The sequence below is a fragment of the Urocampus carinirostris genome, chromosome 19 (assembly GCF_059441175.1).
Source record: "Urocampus carinirostris isolate Australia breed hairy pipefish chromosome 19, RoL_Ucar_1.0, whole genome shotgun sequence".
In the NCBI taxonomy this organism is placed as follows: Eukaryota; Metazoa; Chordata; class Actinopteri; order Syngnathiformes; family Syngnathidae; genus Urocampus; species Urocampus carinirostris.
The window spans coordinates 21,235,292-21,261,818 of NC_142367.1; the positions used below are offsets into that span (position 1 = coordinate 21,235,292).

Below are 26,527 nucleotides of genomic sequence, written 5' to 3' on the forward strand. Positions count from 1 at the left end.
CTTTGGCGGATTTTATGACATTCTACGTTTGATGATTTGATCACACGGCGGCGCAGTGGTTAGCGCGTGTGCTGAGATTGAACCTCCTGTGTGGAGTTTGCATGTTCTCCCCGTGCTTGTGTGGGTTTCCTCCGGGCACTCCGGTTTCCTCCCACATTCAAAAACATGCCTGTGAGTTTAATTGGCCAGTCCAATCCCTAAGTGTGAATGAGCGAGCGAAATATCTGTCTCTGTGTGCCCTGCGACTGGCTAGCAACCAGTTCAGGGTGTCCCCTGCCCACTGCCCAAAGATAGCTGGGATGGGCTCCAGCACCCCCGCGACCCTACTGAGGGTAAGCGGTGCAGATAATGGATGGATTTGATCACATTCATGCAGACATGGGACCAAGTCACACATGTGCAAGTCTCAAGTAAGTCTCAAGTCTTCACCTTCAAGTCCCAAGTAAGTCCCAAGTATTTTTTTCTTGGGCAAGTCAAGTCACAAGTCAAGTCCCGAGTCTTAGATTGCCAAGTCCAAGTCAAGTCACAAGTCATAAAAACAGCGACTCGAGTCGACTCGAGTCCAAGTCACTAAGTCTCAAGTCCCCATGTCTGCATTCATGAAATACTAATGTCAGAGCCTTTGTCCTATAGCAATATAAACATACAGCATGTATTTGTCACCCTGCCACAGTAATTTAAGAAAGCTCCTTTTGACTGTCATTTTTGTTTGCAGAAAACATACAGTGGAAAAAAATACACAATTCTGGGAGTATGATACAATAATGAATACATTTTGTGTCATGTGCAGTAGAAAAACTGACTTTGACACATGTGTCTTCAACTATGATTGTTTATTGGGGTTGGTTGGGGTTGACTGGACTGACTGCCTTTTCCCACTGATTATCATAAACAAGGTTGTAATTATTTCAAGATCAACAGCTTTAAATAACAAATGACCAAACAGAAGGAAAAAACAGGCTGACAGGAATAAGCCAGATCAATAAGTTACTGCTTATTGAGACATGAGCAGTATATATCTGTATTATTGTAAGACAGACCTCATAGTAGCAGTTATCTACTTTTTATGTATTATTATGTCATAACAGTTCTGTTTAATAGTACTTAATATAAGTTATCTACCCATGATCTACTAAAAAGGAGCTTTTGATATCTCTATGATTCGTATATGTTGTAAGGCATGCCTCCTAATGGAAGCAATTATATATTTTTACGCCTTTTTATACATCAAGCAATGATACATTTTTATGAATCTTTCTTATACTTTAATTATTGTATATTTTATTTTGATTGTTTGCTAATTCAACATCTATTGTAGCCTGGTCATCCTGGTTAACTCATGTGTGGCCCCCTCTCAAAGTTTCTCAATTTTCCTCATGGTGAGGTTTTGGGGTGTTTCCTTACCCTCATGTAGATTTTAGATCAGGTGATGGTGTCATATTAGTCTGTAGCTTGCAATAATCTGTGGTCTGTGGAGCCCTTTGAGACTCCTTGTGATTAAGGGCCAAACAAATTAACATGACTTGACTTACTGGGATATTGGCAAGCCACAAGATGGCGGCAAAACACATTATATTCCTGTTGGATAAGCATACAAAACCAACAAACGTCTCATTTTTGGGCCTGTTTTGCTGCGTTGCAAACACCCTGAAATAAATGTGCTGCTCATATTTTTTGCAGGAAATGTCGTCGCCGTGCAAGCAATGCGACGTTGAATGGATCAAGAAGGTGGGAGACGAGCAGTAAGTGAGGAAGGGGGGAGAGGAGACAATAAATGTGAGGCAATTCTCTGAATTTGCCCCCCGAAATAATTGAAAATATAGGTTGGAAAATGGTGGAAGAGAAAGTAAAATAGACCACAGCCACTCCGTGACTCACCAATGATGAAAGCCAAGAAAGGTTTTGAATTTTACTCAGCGTTTTCACAAGTCACCCACTGAGAACACCCCTCAAACTTTCTTGTAATTCGGAGCATTTCGTGTAAATGATGACACTTTTGAGAAAGGTTTCTCTTTATTTTGAAGCAAATGGGAATTGGAAGATAAAATAAGTGAGCAGGAAATTATTTTGATGCCAATTTAAATCTGAACAGAGATGGATTTGTGTGTGTGTGCAATTCCTGCAATTATTTTTTGCTTAGATTACCAAATTTAGTTTTTGTTTTTGCACACTGCTGTCCATGTTTTCTTCACGTAAGCCCCTCAAATTCCTTTACTTAAGTACTGAATTCATTCATTTCTTTAAATTTTGAATATAGCCTGAAGTAGTATATATATATTTAGAAATGAGCGTAAACAGATACCAATTTCGTTATTGTATTATTTTGTTTCACGACAATAAAATAAATGACAATAAAGGGTTAAAGGTAATGTTAATGCATCATTCGTTGCAACCTAGTCATCCTTTTTATTTTATATTATACTTAAATTATTTCCTATTTTATCTTTTTTTTTATTGTTTGTTAATGCAACATCCATTGCAGCCTGTTCATTCTGGAAGGGGGAACACCTTATATGCTTTTCTTAATTTTCCTCATGCTTAGGTTTTTGAGTTTTTCCTTGCCCTCATGTAGGTTTTAGATCAGGGGATGATGTCATAATAGTCTGTGGTTTGCAATAGTCTGTGCAGCCCTGGCTGGTTACGACCAAGGTCTGTTGCATCCACATTCATGAGTAACCACTCAAGATTTGGGTATCTAATCTGTTTTGGGGGATTTTATTTTGAAGGTCAAAGTGTGCCCGACAAGACTTTTGACAACAATTTTTTTTTTAAAGTGGCATACCCTTAAAAGAATTGGATTAAAAAGGTTTTTAGGGTGCTTGGATTGAAATTGGGGGTTCTTGAGCAGTTATCATCTGTTGCATCCATATAAAGATTAAGACTTGGGTATTGAATCCGTTTTGGGAGATTTTATTTTGAAGGTCAAAGAGGGCTAGTACAAAACGTTTTAGACCGAATAAATAAAAAACAAAAAATTAAAAATGTCACACCCTGAAAGGAATTGGATGACAATTTTTAGGGGGGTCTTGGGTTGAATTTGGGGGTGTTGAGCACCCCCCAAAATGGGTTGGTTACGCCCATGATCTGTTGCATCCAAACCACTCAAGATTTGGGTATCGAATCAGTTTTTGGGGATTTTAATTTGAAGGTCAAAGGAGATCCAACAATACTTTTTAAAATAAAACAATGAAGAAAAAAACAAGCCTCGGAAACAACATACCCTAAAAAGAATTGCATGAAAAAGAACAACCGGATGTGTTTTTAACAGAACAACTTCAAGTGTTTTATTTTATTTTGCTTATTTTTTTCTTGGATATGTGACCAATTATTCTTTTTTTCATCTATGACAAACACTAGATTTATGACCGCATATTATTTTCATGTTTTTCCTTTTGAGCGGTGTTAACTCCGCGTTTGTAGGGACATGTAGTTTTTTCATATTTTGATGAATAAACTGCAATATATTATCATTTTTTAACAGGGTTCTTTAAGTTTTAAAGGAAGGCAATGAGGAATGATTTCTTTTGCCAGGGTCAATTTGGCACTCGCCTACACGGAGCTGACGGAGGAATTGAGTCGCCTTCGGGCCCTGAGCTCCAAGCAGACGGAAATCTTGAGGAAAGAGCAGCACAGTCCTGGTGAGGCCATCTGCAAACACACAATGCCATTATATCGAGTAAATCATATTGATTCGACATCTGCATAGAAAGTAATATATTGTTTTAAACCCAGGGGTCTCCAACATAGTGCCCCCTAAAACAGCACCTGTTCTGAAAATAGCTCATCAGAGTTGGGTGATTTTGTATTGGTTAACTGAATCTATTTAACCCTATTTTTAATAATTAACCTGGTAATAACATAGTAATAACATAATAACTTGTTATTTTAGAAATTCAAATAGATAAATTCCAGTTCAAAGGCTTCATGGAGAATGAAAAATATTCCAATATTGATAATTACTTTAAGCAATCAAGAAATTAGAATGAGAATTTATGTGTATTAACAAATTTGTTTATTCATCTCTTTATTGATTTGTTTTACAGGAAATACTACAAACTATTCCAATTTATGGGTTGTATAAAGCGAATGAGCAGATAACGTGATATTTTAGCTAGATATCTTCCTACCTTTTTAGCTATTTATCAAGCTAGGTTTTGGCTTCCCTTTTAGATAACTATTTAGTTTTTAGTTTTCTATATTCTGGTATTTACTTTTTATATATTTAAATACTTGTTTACACTGTTGATATTCTAAGCTGTTATTCATCGTCTTACTGCTGTAACAAAATGGGACGAATAAAGGATTATCTTAGTTTATCAGACTATTTAGTTAGCCTTTTACTCTTTAAGCTAGCTATGTAGCTCCCTTTTAGTTTTTTACCTGTTCACCTCTCAAGCTAATTATTAAGCTAACATTTTACCTCCTTTTCCAGTTATCAAGCTACAATTCGACCTCCTTTCTAGCCAGCTATCTAGTTGTTAGCTTTTTATCTGCCTATATAGTTGTTGTTTTACTCTTTTAGCCAGCTATCTAGCTCCCTTTTTGACCAGTTAACTCCCAACTATCTAGCTAACATTTCACCTCTATTGCTCGTTATTAAGCTACATATTGGCCTTCTTTCTAGCTAGCTTTCTAGTTTTTAGCTTTCTATCTGTATAGTTAGTTGGGGTTTTCTCTTTTAGTTCACTTTTTAGCTCCCTTTTATTTTTTTAGCAAACTGTATCCCTTCCTTTTGATTTTTATTACGTTTATATATCCACCTAACTATCAAGCTAACATTTTACGTCTTTTGCTTCTTATCAAGCTACATTTTGATCTCCATTCTAGCTAGCTTTCTAGTTTTTAGCTTTCTATCAGCATAGTTAGTTGGCGTTTTCACTTTTAGCTAGCTTTTTACCTCCCTTTTAGTGTTTTAATCATTTTTATCACTAACTATCAAGCTACCTTTTTAAATATTTATCAAGTTGCTATTTAAGAAAATCCCCATCAAACCGGGCGCCCTTTGCGCCAATTAGTAACAAAAAGTAGCTCGGAAAATGTTGGAGACCCTTGGTTTAAACAGTCACCACCTCCATTTTTGACACCTCCACCCATCTGATTGCAAGTTTCCTTTTTCTGCCATCAATGTTACAGGAAATATCAGATAACAGATATAGAAATGTTCACTACCACACAAAATCGGTACTGTTTTCATAAAATACAATTACATTAAAAAACAACAGAGAATCATAATTATATATATATATATATATATATATATATATATATATATAATGATTCTCTGTATGTATATATTATATACATATATCCTGTTTAAGTTGGTTGAAACAGTATTACCCAAATCAACCAAAATCCTACTAACTTCTAGAGAATGTAGAGATCACATATAGTAATACTGTGTATTCGAAAGCTCTTAGGCTGATTAGATACACAAAAATGTATTAAATTTTAATATTTCCATACAATTATTGGAAGCAGGGAAGTTCAAATAACTCAGCGTAAGAACACTTACGTTGGAACGATTTGACTCGGCTAAAAATAAAGAGTTTCATTTTGACATTCTAATTTGTTTTAGGGAAGGTGAACAGTGTGAAAATATATGTTTGAATCATTAAAAAAATGCAGGAAAAAAGGGGGGAAAACTAGTGAGATTTTTTGTCTCTAAGCTGGAATTTTGAAACTTTAAAAGAGTAAAAAAAAAACAATCATTTGTTGGAATAAGTGAATACAAAGGGATACTCTGACTCTGGGCTTAGAACAACCCTCCTTATAAGTGAAAGACAAGTTTTGGTGACGAAATGTGACATTTTTGAAAGCCTATAAATATCTAAAATGGAGTACTAGCTTGGAAAGTAATTTTTTTGCAATAAATCAAAATGAAAATTGGTTTAGAAATTGGCAAAAAAAACAACCTTTTTAAAAATAAAAGCTACATTTGGTTACTGATTAGCTAACAGTTTGAGATGCATTACTAAAATAACATGTAATCACAGGATTAAAGCCTGTCTTTTGCAACAAACGTTCATAAAAAGTGGTCGGCGGCGCCCTCTGTTGGCTGCGGCTGCATCGGCTCGCTACAACGGGTCAGGTGCAATCGACATTTCGTTCTGTGTACATTGTTACACAGAATGACAATACAAGGAAATTATTATTATTATTATTATTATAATAAACGAGACTGTATAAACATGGACATCTTTTATATGTCTGTGTCTTCAGAGCTTACATAAAGCGACAATTTGAGTCGACAGAAAAATGTTAAAGCCTCCCTCATTTTATTAGAGTCAAAATCGAGTAACAAACGACAGTAGTACGTCCCTTAGAATCTAGCACAGCACTTTAAGAGAGAGAGAGAGGCAGAGAGACAAAGAAGAAAAATGCATTAATGAGTTATTTGAAATATATATATTTTTAATGAATTATTTTGTTTTTAGTAAATGTTAAGTTTAAACTTTCGTAGGACAAAGGACATCAGTAGATTTTGAACATGCACGGAGGACCAGGGGAGGGGCCTTAAGATAAGAGAATTAAATCCTGTCCTGAGCTCCTTGTTTTAGTTTAATCTTCGAGGATGAAAAAAACAGACCAAAGATATCAAAGAACAGCAACGTGATCGGCCGATAGAGACAATTATGTAATCAATAGTCACGACATCAAAAAAACAGTGTGCAGTAATGGTCAAAACAGGGAACTGGCATCCTATGAAATCTCTTTTACATTCGTCCAATATTAAAAGCAGAATAAACGTATAAGTTAAGTATCTACACATTGTTTTCGTATACCTCTTTATGAACATACATTAAGCAGTCAGCAAGAGAGAAGCCCGTCTCGACACGAATATAATGATTGACATTATAAGCCCGACCTGGGTCAGAAGTTGGGTCTCACCTCTACTGTTGTTGCAGTCCAGCGGCACTCTCCTATCCACCACAACCGCCACTCGCCCGGATCTCAACGCCACTCGCCCATCTCCCAGCGCCACTCCCCGGTTGCTCCGCAACCTCCCGCGCACCACTCGCCCATCCAGCAACGTCGCTCGCCGGTGCTGCAGCGCCTGTCGCCCGACACGCACCGCCGCTCTCCCCTGCTGGACGTCGGCGATGCCGGCCCGGCCTCGTACTCCTGCCGCCCTGCCAGCCAGCACCTTCGCGCCAGCTTCCAGGGACGTCGCAGCTACTCGGAAGTGACTGACCCTTCGGCGTACCAGTGTTCGACTCGCTTCTCTCTGGATCCGGTGTCCACCTTGCCTAAGCCTCGCCCCTTTGTCGAGGGGTACTCCAAACAGTCTCACAGGGGGTCGTCGGTGCCCCATCCGGTTGGCGGCGGCGGGGACGAGAACGCCCTGCGTCACCCCAGGGAGATGCCGTTTCCCTTGCGTTTTGAGCCGCCGCCGCCGCCCTCCATGCAGGCCCCTTCCCAACCGCCGCAATCCTCCGAAGACGAAGAAGAGTGGACCTGCCCCCATCCCATCAGCCCGCCTAGGACACTGGGCACACTGTCCGCCGCCGTGCCCGTCGGCTCCATGAGGGGTCCGGCGTCCTGCTCGGCCTTCCCCACCTCCCAGTGCTCCAACGCCCTGGGCTGCCACACCCAGTCCGGCTACATATCAGCCGAGCAAGCCCAGTCCTGGCCCTCTATTAATGTGAGTGTTTTTGTGTTAGCATTTTCTGCATGCTAGAATGCTAACAAAGCGATTCGGTTGCAGCAACGAATGTAAAGCTGTCTGGGTCAGGATTGGCTTTCACCCTGTCAACTAAAATGCTCTCATACATAACAGTTAGATGTTTGTGTTCAAACACCCTCACTAGCTTTACTAAAATGGTCTCATAAACACATGTCAAAACTTACATAGGCACTGGTCAAATATTTTGGTTCATAAGTAGGGTTTGGACACGCTCTCTAACATTAGTGAAATGGTCCAATAAACACATGTAAAAAGCTTACATACTCCTGGTCAGAGCTTTTGGTTCATAGGTAAAAGATCCTCGTGAAGAGTACTGAAATACTTCCAAACGCACTGGTCAAATATTTTGGTTTGTAAAGACAGGTCAGACACGTGTAATTAACATGGTCTCTTGAACACATATCAAAGGTTTGCATGCCGTACTTACTGGTCAAATGGTTCCATACAACCTGGGCAAACGTCATAAAGACAAGTCAAATACACTGACTAACAGTACTGAAATGGTCCCATAAACGCATGTCAAAACTTATATACGCACTGGTCAAACATTTTGGTTCTCAAACACAGGAAGGAGATGCACGTAAACAGTACTGAAATGCTTCCAAACGCAATGGTTTATGTCAAACATGCGGTGTCTTTGACCTATCTTTATGAACACAAACATTTTACTTTTGTGTATGAGAGCATTTCGGGCGCAAGGGTGAGAACCAATTCTGGGTTATGGCCCTGACAGCACCTCAAACGGATCATTTAGATCTTGGGTGAGTCAGTCTCGACTCATCTGGTCTGAGTTCACCAGCAGGTAGACTTGTAGAAGACTGAAGGACGCACGCTAACTAGCTAAATCTTGTCGTTCCGCAGCTCTGGATGGAGACCGAAGAAAGCGAAGTACGGAGTTGCCCGCTATGCCAGCTGATGTTCCCTGTGGGTTACCCCGACGACGCCCTGATCAAGCACATAGACTCCCACTTGGAGAACAGCAAAATCTAATCGCCAGGGCGAGCAGAGTGGGACCCATGTGAAAGGGTTGTGGAGATTGTGTTTGTTTATTTTGTTTTCCAAAGGGACAGTGTGTATTATGTGACCACTAGATGTTGCTTTATAGTATAGTTCAACTGGAAACGAGTCCTAAAATGCACAAAGAAGACAAACAACAGAGACTGAAAATGACCAAAACGCATCATTTGACATTTTTGGGTACCCATTAGCAAGGTCCCCCAACCCTAACCCCTAACCTTACCCCCTAAACCCGACCCCCTAACCTGAACCCTACCCCAACACAAGCCCCTAACCCATAACCCTCTAACCTACTAAACCTAACCCCCTAACCTGAACCCTAAACCCCCAACACCTAACCCTAACCCCTTGCCCCACTAAACCTAAACCCATAACCTGAACCCTAACTCCTAACCCACTAAACTTAGCCCCCTAACTTGAACCCTAACCCACTAACCATCCACCATTCATCTTTGGTAACGCAAATAAAAATAGTGTGATAAGGAGATAAAATCGAATGCCTTTTCATAAGTCATCTTATCACTTGTGGCCTAGTGTTTAGGGTTCTGTGCTCTCACCCCCGCTACCCAGGTTCAATTTTTGTTGCATCCCGATTGTGGTCAAATGATAAATCGCATAATTTCAGTAATACATTACCGTAAAACCTCCTGTATAATGCGCACCCAATTCATAAAAATAAATATGCTACATGTTAGTTGATGTACTACTATGTGTTATTTAAAATCACTATTGTTTTTTGGGGTAATGAATGTAGTTTTTTTGTACCTTTATGAGGCACTAAATAATACACCCTGTCCCTTTAAACCTGAACAACCAAAGTAGGGTTTGGAAATTTGTCGGAAAGACGCTGTTATATTTCTCAGACAATTTAAACGTTTTCAGTTTTTGAGATGTCCCAAATTGGACATTTTCTATCAGAATGACATTAATTTTAATGGAAATTGAGATTAAAATAAATAGGCTGATTAGCTAGAGTTGACAAAATTGGGCGACATCTTGCTGCCTATCCTCAAAACCTGACTTATTTCCTATTTATTTATTTTCCACATCATTTTAATTGTTTCTTTTTCCCCAAAAACTGAAAAAAATAGAACATAATAAAAAAATAATTCTCGCTAATTCAAAGTATTATTTTTCCTTTTCCCCCTCCTCTTTTTCATGTTTACTTCTTTTTGTTTCTTATCTTTTTTTTTCTTTTTTTCCACCGTTTTGTCTGGCTTTTTCCTTTATTCATTTTTTCACATTTTCTTTATTTTTTTCTCTTTTTCCTTTTATCTTATTTTTTTCCTTTTGTTTTACTTTCATTTTTACATGTATTTCCTCGTTTCCATTTTTTATTCTTTCTTTTCTCCCCTTTATTCTTTTTTCTCCTCTTTTTCATTTTACTTTTTTTTTCATTTTTCTTTTGTTTTTACATGTTTTTCCTTTTTTTTTCCCTTTTTGATTTTTTTCGTTCTTCACGAAAGGCTAGTGAGGGGAAACTACTGTTGTGTTTTGGCAACTTTGAGTCTCGTTTTTTTTTATCCTCCTTGTGCATTTGGCAGTCGAGCGGTCAAATATTACACACTGTATCTTTAAGGGTGGGGGGAGACTTTTTCAGTGGCTCTGCATGTCGATGTCACCTTCACATTTTAAGCTTTAAAAAACAAAAAAACGATTCGCCCGGCATGAATCATACACATTTGTACTCCTCGCGCTTGCGGCCTGTTTTGAAAAACGAAAAAAACAAAAAAGGATATTAGCACTTTACGCTAGTTTTTAGCTTCTGCAGTGTCTGTCTGTCCAAAACCCACCTATATACATTTGATTATTTCTATTGTGAATCTTTAAAGGCAAAAAAAGAAAAAAGTTTTCTATTTTTGCAGCATGTGGTGGGATCCTTTTCACACGCCTTACAGATAACACACAAGGTGGGTTGCACTGGGAGTCTTCCTCAAAACACAAAAACACTTGTTAGGGACCAAAGTATTGGGTCATCAACACATTCACCACCAATGGCGACGAAATACGTCAAAATTAGTCCTGAATTTAGTGCCATTGACGAGTTTAGACGTCAACCCTCTGGTTGAGTTGGCTGGCTATGAAGGAACTGTGCATGAGGTCAATGAGTTGAGCGAGGTTTAGTTTTGTTGAAATTTCATCAAATGTTTTTGACTTTAACTTATTCGATACTAATGACGACTAAAGACTTCGAAAGTCTGTTCTGAATTTAGCGCCATTAACAGATTTAGATGTCAATCTTCCACTTAAATAGGCTGGCTATGAAAGATCTGTGCATGAAGTCAATGAGTTAAGCGAGGTTTAGTTTTGTTGAAAGTTCTAATTAATATTTTTCTAACCTTAACTCATTTCATAACTAAAAACGTCAAAAGTCTGTTATAAATTTAGTGCCATTGATGAGTTTAGACGTCACTCGTCTACTTAAGTAGGCTGGCTATGAAGGAACTGTGCATGAGGTCAATAAGTTAAGCGAGGTTTAGTTTTGTTAAAGGTTCTAATTAATAATATTTTTTAGATCTTAACTAAAGACGTCAAAAATAGGTTCTGAATTTAGTGCCATTGACGAATTTAGACGTCACTCCTCTACTTAAATAGGCTGGCTATGAAAGAACTGTGCATGAAGTCAATGAGTTGAGCGAGGTTTAGTTTTGCTAAAGGTTCTAATTAATAATATTTTTTAGATCTTAACTCATTCCATAACTAAAGTCATTAATAATCAATTCTGAATTTAGTGCCATTAACGGGTTCGGACGTCACTCGTCTACTTAAGTAGGCTGGCTATGAAGAAACTGTGCATGAGGTCAATAAGTTAAGCGAGGTTTAGTTTTGTTAAAGGTTCTAATTAATAATATTTTTTAGATCTTAACTAAAGACGTCAAAAATAGGTTCTGAATTTAGTGCCATTGACGAATTTAGACGTCACTCCTCCACTAAAGTAGGCGGGCTATGAAGGAACTGTGCATGAGGTCAAGGAGTTGAGCGAGGTTTAATTTTGTTGAAATTTCATCAAACATTTTTGACTTTAACTTATTTGATACTAATGACGACTAAAGACTTCGAAAATCTGTTCTGAATTTAGCGCCATTGACGGATTTAGAAGTCAACCCTCTAGTTAAGTAGGCTGGCTTATAAAGGGACTGTGCATGAAGTCAATTAGTTGATGAAAAGTCCTCAAATTCAAATGTTTTTTACTTTAACTCATCCTATAACTAAAAATGTGAAAAATCTGTTCTAAAATTGATGCCATAGACAGCTTCAAATGTCCATTCTTCCTTTTTCATTTAAATAGGTTGAATCAAGGATTTAGTGGCGTCATGCCGTATGTTAATCACACTTTTTTACCTCATTTAAGAAAGGGAAAATCATGATGCACAAATAGATTGTCACTCAAGTCTTTATTAAAAAAACTTAAATTGAAAACGGAGAATTGACGTCTAAAAACGTCAATGGCACTTAATTCGGACCTTATTTTTAGTCGTCATTGGTAACACTAGGAGGAGGGGGGGGGGTACAAATTTAAATGGACATTTCGTGAAGTGTCCTATTACTTTTGTCTGTTGTCGGCCAAACCACAAAAAGAAAAGAAAAAAAGTGAAAAAAGAGAGAAATTTGTGCTGGTGAACCTCGATAAGATAAGAAGACCGATGTCAACTCATCTGAGGTTTTGACTCACGCTGAGCATTTCCGGACGATGACGGGCGCCTCTTCGTCGAAGCTTGACATTTTCGTTGTCGTTTTTTAGAAAAGAAAAAGAAAGAAAAGCTTCAAGAACTGGCTTCGTTTTTGTGAAGCTCCCAAAGTAAAAAATACTGAAAACAATTATTTTCAAAAGGGCTACTTTGCTGCCGTCCGCGTCGCAGAATGATGACATCATGAGGTCACTTATTTAAGGTTTATATATTTTTTAAAAACCCCAAAGCAAAAATAAATAAATCTGGTTGTATACATAATATCAATAACATTATAAAAATATCAAGATTGAGATACGAATTTATGAAGCATTTTGTTTTTATTGTGTTAATTGTCAGTAACCTCACCTGTATAAATGCTGAAATATGAATTACTGTAATCCCTCGCTTTGTACTTTCCACTTTATGCATCTCGAGCTGAAAAATGTTCCGCGATCCATTATCCCCGTTCCAAAAAGTTGCTGTGAGTGAGGGCCTTCAGAGTCACTCTGTCCGAGAAAAAGTGACTTGCACTTGTGCTACTGCGATACATTAATACAGATTGCATATTGCTGCAAGCAAGGGCGGGCAGTGTATTTTTGTTGGAGAAGGTGTTTTTTTATGTTCTGTCTGCCAAAAAGTGAACTGCACTCATACAGCTGCAATCCACTGACCCCGATCTCATTATTTTGAGTCCCTTTAACACACATTGCATATTGCTGTAAGCGGGGGGCCGTAGGAGTGCATTTATGTCAAGCCTGGTGGCTCTTTTTTGATGTTCTATCCACCCAAAAATGAACTGCACTCACAACTGAAATCCACTGACCCCGATCTTGTATTGCTGCTAGCAGGGACGGACAAGTTGTATTCTTGTCGGACAAGGTGGCTCTTTTTTGATGTTCTGACCACCAAAAAGTAAACTGCAACCTTGTGGCTGCGATCCATTTTCCCTGAGTCCTCATTTTGGGGGTTTTATGTTTTTCCTTTCCCCCATGTAGGTTTAAGATCAGGGGATGGTGTAATAATAGTCTAGTCGGTAAAAGTCTGTGGTCTGTGCAACCCTTTGAGACTTCTTGTGAGTAAGGGCGTCACAAATAAACATGACTTGACTTGAGAGATTACATATTGCAGCGAGCAGGGCCCAGCAAAGTGCACTTTTGTCAGCCCTGGTGACTCTTTTAGTCATTCTGTCCACCAATACGTGAACTGTACTCATGAGGCCACCATCCATTAGCTCCAATCCCATAATGCTGTGAGTGGGGACCGACAGAGTGCATTTTTATCGATATTGGTGGCTTATTTTTTGCTATTCTGGTCCAAGAAAAAGTGACCAGCACATGTGCGGCTGCAATCCATTATCCCCGAATAAGTATTGCTGCAAGCTGGGACAGGCAGAGCGCAGTTCTGTCGGGACTGGAGGCTCTTTTTTGCTGTTCTATTAATCAAATTGTTAACTGCTCTCATGAGGCCGCAACCCATTATCCCCAATCCATATTGCTTCAAGCTGGGACTGGCGGAAGGAATTTTTGTAGGAAGGCCTGCCCACAAAAAATTAAATGCATTATCGCCAGGCGACTATTGCTGAGAGCAGGGACCGGCGGAGCGTATTTTATTTTCAACTCGGTCTGCTGAAGCGTGGCATTGTGGCCCGCCTAAAATGAACTGCACTGCTTTAGCTGCAACCCATTATCCCAGGTCAACTATTGCTGAGAACCGGGAAGTAGAAAGCAAATTTGAGCCATGTGTGTTGGTTACTTTTTTCCATCATTTACGCCTAAAATGAGCGGCACTCGGCAGCCGCAATCCATTATCCCTGGTCTGCTGTTTTTTATTTTTTTTACATCACTCTGGGTTCTGGTCCCCATAATCAGTGATAAATGAGGGATTACAGTACAAAATATTTCACTGTAAATTGCACCAGGCCAAAAATCAATAATGAGGCAAAATACGCAATTTTTCCACGGGAAAAGACGATCCTAATTCTCTTCGCAGAAGAAAACGATAGTTTTCAATATCAGAAAATACCACGCTATTTGTCAGTATTCATGCAACATAATACAAAAAATATGTCCAAAAAATCTTTAGCAAATATAATTAAGTTCTGAATATGATATTAACCCGTAAAACACAATGGGAAGAAAAATCCACACATTTATCACATTAGGGCGCCATTTTGTCACCAGCCCACTGAGAATTACTTCCCTGTTGATCAGCCAATCACAGCTTACCTTGTATCTGAACTCGAGTCTTGATTGGTTGTCATCCTCTGCATTTATGATGTCATCATGACCTGACAAAAAGTCGCAAAATTGTTGCCCCCTAAAAGGGTAAAAATGGATTAATTGTGCTTTTGAAATCATCCTAAACACTTTTAATCAGAATGCTGTGTTTTTATTATTGGGGAAGCGTAGAATATTTTATTAATTTCACTTATTTTACTCCAGTTGTCTTTTCCCACGGAGTGTTCGGATCCTTAGATCTGCGCGTACCTTCTGGCTTTTGTTCCCTATTTTCTTTCAGTTTTTCTACGTTGACTCAGGAGAACCGCAAAAACAACCCTAGCCGAGGAACGACCATTTATTTTTTTAGCGTTTCCTCCAACTCAGGAGTCAAAAACGGCTTTTCACGTGATTGTGATGTCGTTTCGCAACACGACACAATGCTGCCAACGGAGACGTAACTGGACATTTCGATGTTGCTTTTTCCCTTCTTTTTTGTGTGTCTGTAAATAATCCAACCAATAAACTTGCACTGAAACTCGGCAGTGTTTGATTTTGACTTAGAGGAGTAATTTGAATAGTTGGAACAGCAGCAAGCTCTTATGATGCATTTTTTGGGAATAAATTCAGATATACGGTAAATTAACAAAAATGACTTGACCATTTTAATTCAAAGGAAAATTACGTAAAGATTCTGATATAGATGCAAACATATTTACCTATGTACAGTATCAGTAACATGAAATCAAAATTTGCTTTCCCCAAAAAATTGTCAGGCTAAACTCTTATGAAGTAGTTTCACGACACACATTTGAAGTAGGTACTTAAAACCAAACCAAAAGATACTCCTAAACAAAGTACTAGTCTCTGCAACATCTCTCTCTCTCTCTCTCTCTCTCTCTCTCTCTCTCTCTCTCTCTCTCTCTCTCTCTCTCTCTCTCTCTCTCTCTCTCTCTTCTGTCTCTCTCTCTCTCTCTCTTTCTTTTTCTTTTTCTCTCTCTCTCTCTCTCTCTCTCTCTCTTTCTCTTTCTTTTTCTCTCTCTCTTTCTCTCTCTCTCTCTCTCTCTCTCTCTCTCTCTCTATATATATATATATATATATATATATATATATATATATATATATATATATATATATATATATATATATATATATATATATATATATGTGCGGAGTTTGTATGTTCTCCCCGTGCTTGCGTGGGTTTCTTCCGGGCACTCCGGTTTCCTCCCACATTCCAAAAACATGCATTTCAGGTGAATTGGCCGGTCCAAATTGTCCCTAGGTGTGAATGAGCGAGTGAGTTGTCTGTCCCCGTGTGCATGTGCGATTGGCTGGCAACCAGTTCAGGGTGTCCCCTGCCCGATGATTGCTGGGATGGGCTCCAGCACCCCCGCGACCCTACTGAGGATAAGCGGTGCAGCAGAGAGAGAGAGAGAGAGAGAGAGAGAGAGAGAGAGAGAGAGAGAGAGAGAGAGAGAGAGAGAGGAGAGAGAGAGAGAGAGAGTATTATATCTATTTTTATATATATTAAAATGAACTATGTGGTTAAAAAAATAATACAATATTAAATAAATTTTCAATCACTGTTAAAAAAACTAGATTATTAGTTTATAATTGTATTTACTAGGACAAATAAAAATCATGCATGAAATAAATGCAAATCCCGTCAAGTATTCTTATAAAAATACTTTTATACTTTTAGTTATTTGGCATTACTTGGACAACTATTTCATAAGATATATTTTCTAAAATTTATATTGTGTCACTTGTTATATTATCATCATATTTTAAGTCAAATACATAATGGGATGAAACAAAAAGCAAGAGTCAACATTAGGAAATAGAGAACAAATTAAAAAGACAAAGTGAGGAAAAAAAGCACCATGAAAAAAAAAAAAACATTCATACTTTCCGAGAACTTTGACGTCTAGAACAAATTTGTATTCTTTCTTTTGTTTTCGTTGTGTGTTTCCGTCAATGATGACAAACCGCAGGACGCCTTGCTGGTTGCTTTCGTTTAACCTAGTCCAGGTTGATGTTCCTCCGCCCACTAGGTGGCCACATAAACCACATGGACCGCAGTCTGCACACTTCACAACATCACACAACAATACAACCGGCTTTGAAGAAAGAGAAACCTTTGTTTGTAAAATACGACCCTCCAATAATTCTTAAATAATTATAAAAATGGATTCCCCAGCATAATTAAATTCGTATTTTTAATTGTGGTGTCCCCCAGGGATCTGTTTCGGGGCCAAAGGATTTTGCATCATGTGGTTTTAAAGGTGGGGGTGCGTAATTTGTTGATTCTTTAAAAAGTTGAAAGTAGAATATTTTCTTTATTAAGGATGTGTTAACAATGCCTAAATGAGTTCGAAGAGCCTTTATAATTTTGCTCCACCACGCTTAAAGGTAAGATCGGGGCTAAAACAATTAAGGCTGACCCGACGCGGCCTGGGGCTATTAAAGCCCAAAAACTGAACTTGATTAGAGGGACCAAGTCCAAAGAAAGCCCGAATTTTCACATTTTATCGGTGAGGACTCGGGAGGAAGAGGGAAACATTGATTCTGGCTGACTTCGCCCCCCGCTCCTCTTTGTCTGACACACCAAAGGTAACACAGAACACATGGGGAGTGGATAAGAGAGAGAAGCAAGACAGGAACCCGTGGTACTGATTGACATTTTAGGCCTGACCTAAGATCTTACCTCTATCTATCGGGTGGAGAGTGATTTTATGCTCGTTATTGGGGTTTTTTTGGATAGTAAAGCCTGAAAATTGTGAAAGTAAGAAAAGGCCTGTTTCAAAACGCCAACCCAAACCCTCAAAAAAGAAGAGTTTATTAGTACACGAGTCATGAGCTGACTGAGGCTGCTATTATGACTTTAAGCCAGGAGATGGCGGCAGACAGTAGCAAATTTTCAAGTTGCGGACAACACCTTTAATAACAATAAATTAACTTATAGTTATAATTAAATGTAAACAAAATAAAGTACATATAATTCGGAAGAAAAATATATAATCATGAAATTCATATCCACATGAGAGTTACTAATTGTCAAGGTTAAAACTTGAGAATTAAAAATTAAGAAACTATTTCAGGTAAAGAAAGAAACACACTCTGAGTCGGAGATAGAGTTAGGTAGCCCTATAATCAGAGGCTCATCCTACATGAAATGTCCTTTAGATCTGCTTCCAAGATCGACTCAGAGAGGAATCGCACAAATCCGATACAGGCGCAATCTGATTGGCTTAAACAAGAACACATGATTACATGAAACCATATAATGCTGGTCGCTAGGCGTAACACTATCATAATGAATGAGAAACGAAAGTTTAAGTATCCGGCCAGTTGCCTATTTGACCTTGGAAGATAAAGAATAGCCCTCCTGTTGCGAGAGGTAATTATTTACGGTAAGCCTAAACAGTGATGCAGTGTATTTCTGAGGAAGCATAGATAGGGAGGAGAGGAACATTTAGGTGGGACAGACACGCTAAATACATGTATTTACACTTGACTTTGCTTCAGGTCCTCATTGAGATTGCTCCATAGTTTTGCACCGGTTATAGACAGGGTTGGGTAGGGTTACTTTAACTTGATTACTTTCAATTACTTTTGGATTACTCCAATACCAAATATGCTAATAAAAGACCAAAGAAACTAAATATGAAAAAAATCACAAAATTTTGTGCAGGCTTGGGGTGTAACGGAATACATGGAACGGCAAAAATGTTTTATGTTAGTTTTGCCGGAGATCAAAGAGATCAAAGCTAGGAGAGAAAGCTTACCACGTGTTGTGAGTCATCGTTTTATTCATATTTAGTGGAAGTGCAATGTTGGCAATAAGCTACGACCTGTTATAAGTTATAAGTTATAAGTTCTCTTAACTTCAGCTCCAACGCACATTAACATGCGCACTCTTGTTTTAAATTCTGGTTGTTTTGGATTCATGTGAAAAAAATACTCCAATTTCCACTTGTCCTGGAAGAAGCGGCCCTCACAGTCAACTTTCCTTTTTTTATTTACAGTCACCACGTCGAAAAATGGGGACAGTTGCCAAAGGGCTGCTACTACCTTTTGGTGGAATGGTGATCATCTTTTCGTACACATTTATTTTATATTGTGATCAACATTGCTAGCGGATCACATATTAATAATTTTATGACAGGGGCCGCAGGCCACTAAAAATTTGATTACGGGCCGAATGTGAGCTGGACTTTGGACATGTCTGGGTTAAGTTGTTTTTAGAGTTTAGGAAGATAAGTTTTGTAGCTTTTTAGCGTCAACTTTGATGCTTTTGGGGAGTGAACGGGCACATTCGTTTTTAATGATTTTATATTACGCAAACCACCTGCACCTGAACACCACCAAGACCAGGGAGATGGTGGTGGACTTCAGGAGAACTAGAACTCACCCGGTTCCTGTAACCATCAAGGGAGAATGTGTAGAATTTGTCCAGACCTACAAATACCTGGGTGTGCAGCTGGACAACAAACTGGACTGGACTGCCAACACAGAAGCTCTATGTAGGAAAGGGCAAAGCCGACTTTACTTCCTCAGAAGGCTGGCCTCCTTCAAAATCTGCAAAAAGCTCCTGAAAATATTCTATGAGACAGTTCTGGCAAGCGCCCTCTTCTATGCGGCAGCGTGTTGGGGAGGCAGCGTCAAGAAGAAGGATGCCTCTCGTCTCAATAAACTGGCTAGGAAAGCGAGCTCTGTTGTGGGCAAAGAGCCGGACAGCCTGACAACAGTAGCTGAGAGACGGGCACTGGAAAAGCTGCGGTCAATCATGGACAATCCATCGCATCCACTACACAGCATTATCTCCAGACAGAAAGCAGTTTTAGCGACAGACTGCTGTCACTGTCTTGTACTACGGACAGACTGAAGAGATCTTTTCTTCCTCATGCCATGAGGCTCTTTAACTCTACCCGGCAGAGTAAAAGCCCACATTAAACCACACCCCCTACATTGCATATTACCGAATTTTACTGCAATATGTATTCTGTGTAGCACTATTTAGATATTCTATATAACACGCTACAGTGGGCATGTGCACGTCACACAGGGTATTTGTATATTGTATTCTTTTTGCTTTATTATTGTATTGTTCTCAGCTCAGGGATGCTGCTGGAAATGTGAATTTCCCTTCGTGGATGAATAAAGTATCTATCTATCTATATCGCGAAAACTTACTCGTCTCACAAGCAATTCTCGCTACTAAAATTTGATCGCTCAATAAATGTCTTGAAAATCCGTGTTGTACACTTTTGTACCCCCCTAGCTAACCTAAAAACTCATCTGTCAGGGGCCCATCCCTCCCTCGCAGTAATCAACACCGCCCCCTACTCCCCCTCAGGCAATGCCACGCTCTCTGTAGCAAGTGCGGGCTGCCAGTCATCAATACGGGTTCCTTACAAAGGTCACCGGTTCAAATACAGTTCAACGCTTCAGTTCGACGCCAGAGAACAAGAACCCTCCACCCCCAACCCTCTACCGAGCCCCTCGCTATGTTATAGGGACATGTGACAGAGTGTAGCATGATGCTACTATTAAGACTATAGCCGTTACTGTTTGCATGGCGTGTTTACTGTGGAGGGCCTCTTCTGATTGGCCCTTCGATCGGTATCCCGGCCTTGAGCCAGCTGCTATAATGAACACCATGGCAGCATCGCTAACATCAACGGGAAATGTCACTTCCTATTACCCTCAGTCCAAATGTTTAGCTAATGCTCGAATAGAAATTAAAAAGCATTTAGACCAAAGCAATTTTGATTAATGAGTCTATGTATGTTCTTTGTGTTTGTTTGTTTGCTTATTATTATCATATTTTTTTCCCCGTTCATGGTTTAATAGTTTTTGTACATCTATAACCAGGGTTGGGTTACTTTAACTTGATTACTTTCAATTACTTTTGGATTACTCCAATACTAAATATGCTAATAAAAGACGAAATAAACTAAATATGAATAAAATGATGACTCACAACACGTGGTAAGCTTCCTCTCCTGGCTTTGAGGCTGATAAGGCTGTAAGACTGATAAGATAATCAGCACATCCAGACGCAGAAAGGCCCGGATGACGTAGAAACGCTCTGTGTTGTTTTGAGTATTCCAGACATCGCGACGCCCAGGGGGGGCTTCCTTGGCACGGCCATGGGAGGAGTCGGCACGCCATCATGCGGGAAGAAGATGGTGAATAGGAGAGAGCTAAAGGACTTCAGGAGAGGGCTTCCCAGAGACTCCAAGGTCACTAATTTGGCCGTTTTCGATGGAGTACACTTGGTTGAATTGTTAATGAAATTATATCTGCCCCCGTGTGAAAATGTCGGCTTTTTTGTTCATCTTTTCCCTCAAGAAACGAGCGCGCAAAAATTGTTGGGGTAATGTAGGTTGTGTTTAGTTAATGGAGTCAGATAACTAATTCGAACAATTTGGTAAACGGTACATTTTGATATTTAATTCCCAACACAACAGATTCATTAGAGACTTGTAGGCAAAACGGGGTCTGTTGGTGTAGCACACTGAGTAGTTTAATTTTGTCCTATATATTTTGGGCCAAACCACCGTCCTTCTTTGTGGCTTCGGCTTTGAAAACACTAACATAGAAACGTTATAAAGAAGGTAACTAAGGCTATTTCAACTCTGAGCCAGAAGTACTCATGAAAAGCGCTAACTCTGGCTTGTGAGCAGGGTTGGGTAGGGTTACTTTAACTTGATTACTTTAAATTACTTTTGGATTACTCCAATATCAAATACAGTTGGACCTCGGTTATTGCTGTTAATGGGGACCAAAACCAAAAAGTGAAAATCTGCGATGTAGCGACGCCCCTTCAAAAATGCTAAAAAAAAACATTATTTTTGGGAAAAAATATTTTATTCTATTATTATTATTTTTTAGACCTGCGAAGCTCTGAACCCGCGAACGTGGAACCACGAAGTAGCGACGCTCCTTCAAAAATGCTTTAAAAAAAATAAATAATAATAACTCTTCTTGGGGATTTCTTCTTGGCTCTTGGGATCACTAGGAGAGCACTGTTATCCTAGTGAAGGCTCCTAGCAGGAACATCAGGGGGACAATTTTTATTTTTATTTATTTTTTTAATTATTTAGTTTTATTATTATTTTTTTTTAGGCCCACGAAGCTCTGAACCCGCGAACGACAAACCGCGAAGTAGCGAGGTCCCACTGTATGCTGATAAAAGACAAAAGAAACTAAATATGAATAAAATGATGACTCACAACACGTGGTAAGCTTTCTCTCCTGGCTTTGATCTCCGGCAAAACTAACATAAAATGCGACAGAAACAAAATGAAAATCAATCCAAACAGCTTGCCAACATGATTTTTGCCGTTCCATGTATTCCTTTACTCCCCAAGCCTGCACAAAATGCAGTCATTTTATTTATATTTAGTTTCTTTTGTCTTTTATTAGCATATTTGGTATTGGAGTCATCCAAAAGTAACTGAAAGCTTGCGAGCCATACGTTCCAGACACCTGGAATGTAGTATTCTTTGAGGTAAACGTACTTACTCACTTACTCAAAGACATGAACCTACTCGAAGGAGTTCAACGTCGGTACACGAAGCGGATACCTGGGATGCACAATTTGTCATTTCCGGAAAGACTACAAAGGCTGAACTTGGACTTTTTGGAGCTCCGCAGAATTCGATTTGATTTAATTTTTGTGTTCAAAGTACAGTGGAACCTCGGTTCTCGACCATAATCCGTTCCAGAACCCTGTTCGAAAACCGATTCGGTCGATCACCGAAATCGTTTTTCCTATTAAAAGTAATGTAAAATCGATTTAATCCGTTCCAACACCCTGAATGTTTAGCAAGAACGTAAACATGAAGCTAACCTAGGCTAATCGTACGTTCGCGTTAGCGTAATCTTCCGTACGAAAGATTACGCTAACATGAACGTGTAAAAATAAAAATAAAGGATTATGAATAGGATTTCTTACCTTTGTGGTGGACGGTGGGGAGAGAAAAATCATCAAAAGTTTTTCAACCTCTTCCAAAACTTGCGGCAGTTGCTTGCTTATAGCGCTAACTTCCTTAGCCGCATCACTTGATTTCACAGCCTCCTTATTCTTTACTATCGTACAGATAGTAGATTTAGCCATGCTGTATTCACTAGCAAGATCGGAAATTCGTACACCTCTTTCATATTTAGCTATTTTGTCTTTCTTAAATGCAATAGTTGGACGAACAACTTGTCTTTTTTCACCTGTCCTGCTTGCACCGACCTTCTTCGGAGGCATAATTAGGGGCTAAAACACCTGTAAGCCGCTCAGCATCGCACCCTAGCATACCGACGTTCGAACTCCGATTTTTTGACCGAACAGCGAAGCAAGAATTTCTCGAAATTTTTGGTCGAACGCCGAGTTGTCCGAACTGAGAGGCGTTCGAAAACCGAGGTTCCACTGTACTACATGGAATGATCAATGTTCCCTTTGATCAATTTTTCGAGTTCTGTCGTGTTGATGGTTTCACGTGGCCACAGATATAAGTTACAGGTGCCTAGACCTACCAGCAACTTGCATGGAAACTTTATTTCTTTCAGGATACCAAAACTTTGGAATTTTTTGCCTGACCGGGTTGTTAGTGCAAATTCGGTGCAAACTTTTAAGCAAAGGTTGGCAGAGATAGATTTTTCAAATTTTCTTAGGGGAGGGGGCGTAAGGTGACCAAATTTGGCCATGCTCACTCTCATCATTAGTTTTGTGTCATGTTTTGATTCATGCATCTAATAATACCGTATTTTCCGCACGATAGGGCGCACCGGGTTATAGGGCGCACCCCCAAAAAATAGTTTTTGGTCCTATATCTTCCATAGATAAGGCGCACCGGATTATAAGGCGCTACAATGGGAACGTCGACAAAACAGTCAGATAGTTCAGTCAAACTGATTACCCCCTTAACATTCCGAAAGCTTGCAAAGAAGCAAATACGTGTCTCAGACATATACGGAAACAGTGTCTGTACGATGTCACTCAAACGCATCGTTCCAAATATCATTCGGAAGGTTAAAGTCTTGGGATTCAAGAAATGCCAACCATTCCTTAGTTTCTATTTTCTTTTTCGCTTGCAACTTTACTGTGCATATGACAATAAACACTTGGAATTGAGTTTAATTTAAAAAAAGACCCATCACGGAAACATCGATATCACTCTGAAACAAGATACTGGGAAAATATATAGCCGGAGTAGCTTACCGAAGTCGTTGTGTTCAATAATAATGTGCAACCATGGTCCTCTTATATCCGTGAGTGTAGTAAATCCAGGAGAATAAAATATTTACAAATACAGAATAGTAAAACATGCTTTCTCTATGCCGTAGACAACCAACCAAACTTGCTATTCACATTCATCTTTTTTGGCCAATTGCAGGCTTTGTTTTGTCCCTTTAGCCTATGCAAGCCCGTAAATGATAAAGAGGATCCGCCCCCTTTACCTCCAAATATCTTTAGCCAATAGTGATCGATTCAACTGATGATTGACACATCTTTTTCGGCCAATTGCAGGGTTTGTTTTGCCCCTTTATCCTATGCGAGCCTGTAAATGATAAAAATGATCCGCCCCCTTTATCTCCGAATAACTTTAGCCAATAGTGATCGATTCAAATGATGATTGACACATTGGTTAGCCAATGAAACGCCGGTATATAAATCCCATCATACACCGCGGACTACTTCACGTTCGGGGGAAAATCTAGTAAGCGGCTGTTGCATTAGTTGCAAGACTTTGCGACACACCATTGAGCCATATATAAGGCGCACTGTATTATAAGGCGCATGGTCATCTTTTGAAAAAAATTAAGACTTTTAGGTGCGCCTTATAGTGCGGAAAATACGGTACTTTCAATAAACATTACATTACATATGACTGCCGAGACAGTTGATAAAAATCGGCGCTGGTGCATCACCTTTGACGCAAAGCCAGTGCGGCAGGTACTCGATCTGTCAAATCGAGCGTTAGGAGGCCCCGGGGAAGTCGGACCGAGCCCTTCCCCCTTCGAGTCGAGCGGCGAAATCCATGGCGTCGCCGATACAGAGGTGAACGCCCCTGACGGATGTCAGTCCACTGCCACCGGAGCCGTCATCATTAGCCGGTTGGCATCGGGTGCCGGGGCCTTCCCCTTTCTTGCTCGCAGGCGGCGGTATCACAGCTCCGATCTGTCACCCCGTGCCCGCCTTAATGTGTGAAAGCAAGACGTGTTGCGCCTATTAGCACTTCTTGGCCGGGCTGGCACGCTGATCCCCCGTCCCCGGGGAGCCGGGCAATATGGTGCCGCATGGTGACCGCCCGCCAGCCCCGGCTGCCGCTGTCAAAACACATCAGGCGTCCCCGACCGCTGCCCCGTCACCAGCCGAACCCGAAGGGCGTTGATGCCGGGGGTGCTCTATTTCCACCCCAAAAACTTGAAAGAATTTTGAGTTGAAACCGACAGAGAGCAGTGTTCTGGTTTGCCCGCGTCCCTGCGTCCTAGACGCATCATTTTTGCTGGGGATGCATCGTGTCAAGCAATGTTCCCTGTAATTTTCCACGGGTCTGAGCATTCACACAAAGTCGGTGAGCAACGCTTGAAACAACATTGAGCAACCATAATCCCAAGTGTGGCAAGATAATTCATTATCAAACATGTCCAAAACGTGACATTTTGGTGAGCTTCCGAATTTTTCTCTTTTGAATGAATTGACTCATGTACGATTGCGAAGGTTGTACGGCCTACAACCGTCGTTTGTTCTTACAATTCTTTCACAAGATATCCATTTCTTTTTATTTCCTGATATATTTTGTCGCATAATATTAACATTTTTGTGGGCTTATTTAGTCGGTTGTAAGATACAGAACTGTACTTAATCACATTTTTAAGTGGAAGTACATTGTTGGCAACAAGATTCACTTGATATAATTGGAAATTATTTGAACGCAACTTTTTCTTCTTTTTTTTGTGTTTTTTTCTACTTTTTTTAAAATTTCTTTAAAAAAATCTCTTTTTGTTTATTTTTTCTGAGCTGTTACTTTTTTCTTTTTGCTCTCTATTTACTTTTTTTCCTTTCGTTCTTTTCTTTTTTTCTGGCTTTTTTCTAAATTTTCCCTTCTTTTTTTCTTTCCTTTTGTTTCTTTTTTTCTCAGCTTTTCACTACTTTTTCAGTTTGGTATTTTTTCTTTTTTGTTCTATTCCCCCCTTCCTTTAAGTCATTTTGTGCACAATTTTACAAATATTTGGTCGTGTTGGGATTAAAGCAGCAAAAACAACCAGAAGAGCCGTTTAGGACCCGAAAGAGCCGGTTGCTTTTGGTGAGCCGAGCCGAAGAAGCCGGTTCTTGACAAACTCTACTGACTTTACTTTTCAACTTTGTTCGACCTTGACTTCAAAATACTGCATTTAGGACACAACGTCAGGGGAACCCGTGTATTTTTGCCTTCATGCACTGTAACTTTGACTTAAGTCGCTTCTTGATTAGTAATTTTGAGCCCTCATTTTGGTGTGCTGGCTAGATTTTCTCGTGCGCCAAGAATGTGCAAGCAGTGCGCAATTGCGCACGCGCGCAGCTTAGAGGGTACACTGGTGTCAAGTCAACATGGTCCCCGGGATGCAACTTTTTTGACACAAAATTGTAATTTTTACCAGATTACATTTTTTTTTAAACAAATATTTACCGCACTCCAAACTTTTCGTCAGGCAGATCCGCCATTGTTGTTTTGGTCTCGCGGTTCGAGTTTTCGTCTGCAAGTCGATCTCGGCAAACGAGATCTCGTTGTTTCGAGATGACGTCATTGTTGTGGTGGTTGTCGTCGAGGGAAGGTGAAGGCTAAGTATGCCTCCGAAAAAAGTTAGTATTAGGTGAAAATCAACACAAAATGGGTAATTTCTTCAGTGTCAGTAATAAGTCGAAACATAATGCAGAAAGTGATAACAACGGC

At 39.6% G+C, this 26,527-nt stretch overlaps 1 protein-coding gene and 1 long non-coding RNA gene across 2 annotated transcripts in view; one reads left to right on the forward strand and one right to left on the reverse strand.

Annotated features, from left to right (window-relative positions):
• The window catches only part of tbkbp1 (TBK1 binding protein 1), a 52,950-nt gene extending 43,543 nt beyond the window's left edge, over positions 1-9,407 (forward strand). The window contains exons 7-10 of the mRNA XM_088323293.1: positions 1,681-1,742; positions 3,532-3,638; positions 6,906-7,642; positions 8,546-9,407. Of these exons, the coding sequence (XP_088179419.1) occupies positions 1,681-1,742; positions 3,532-3,638; positions 6,906-7,642; positions 8,546-8,674 (1,035 nt within the window). The 3' untranslated portion in view covers positions 8,675-9,407. The remainder of the gene's footprint in view (positions 1-1,680; positions 1,743-3,531; positions 3,639-6,905; positions 7,643-8,545) is intronic.
• LOC148347683 (uncharacterized) lies at positions 9,033-12,551 on the reverse strand. The gene is made up of 3 exons (XR_015847927.1): positions 12,375-12,551; positions 10,495-10,629; positions 9,033-10,405 (listed from the first exon to the last, which is right to left on the reverse strand). It is a non-coding gene; the product is annotated as an uncharacterized LOC148347683 (long non-coding RNA).
• Positions 12,552-26,527: the final 13,976 nt, after the last annotated feature.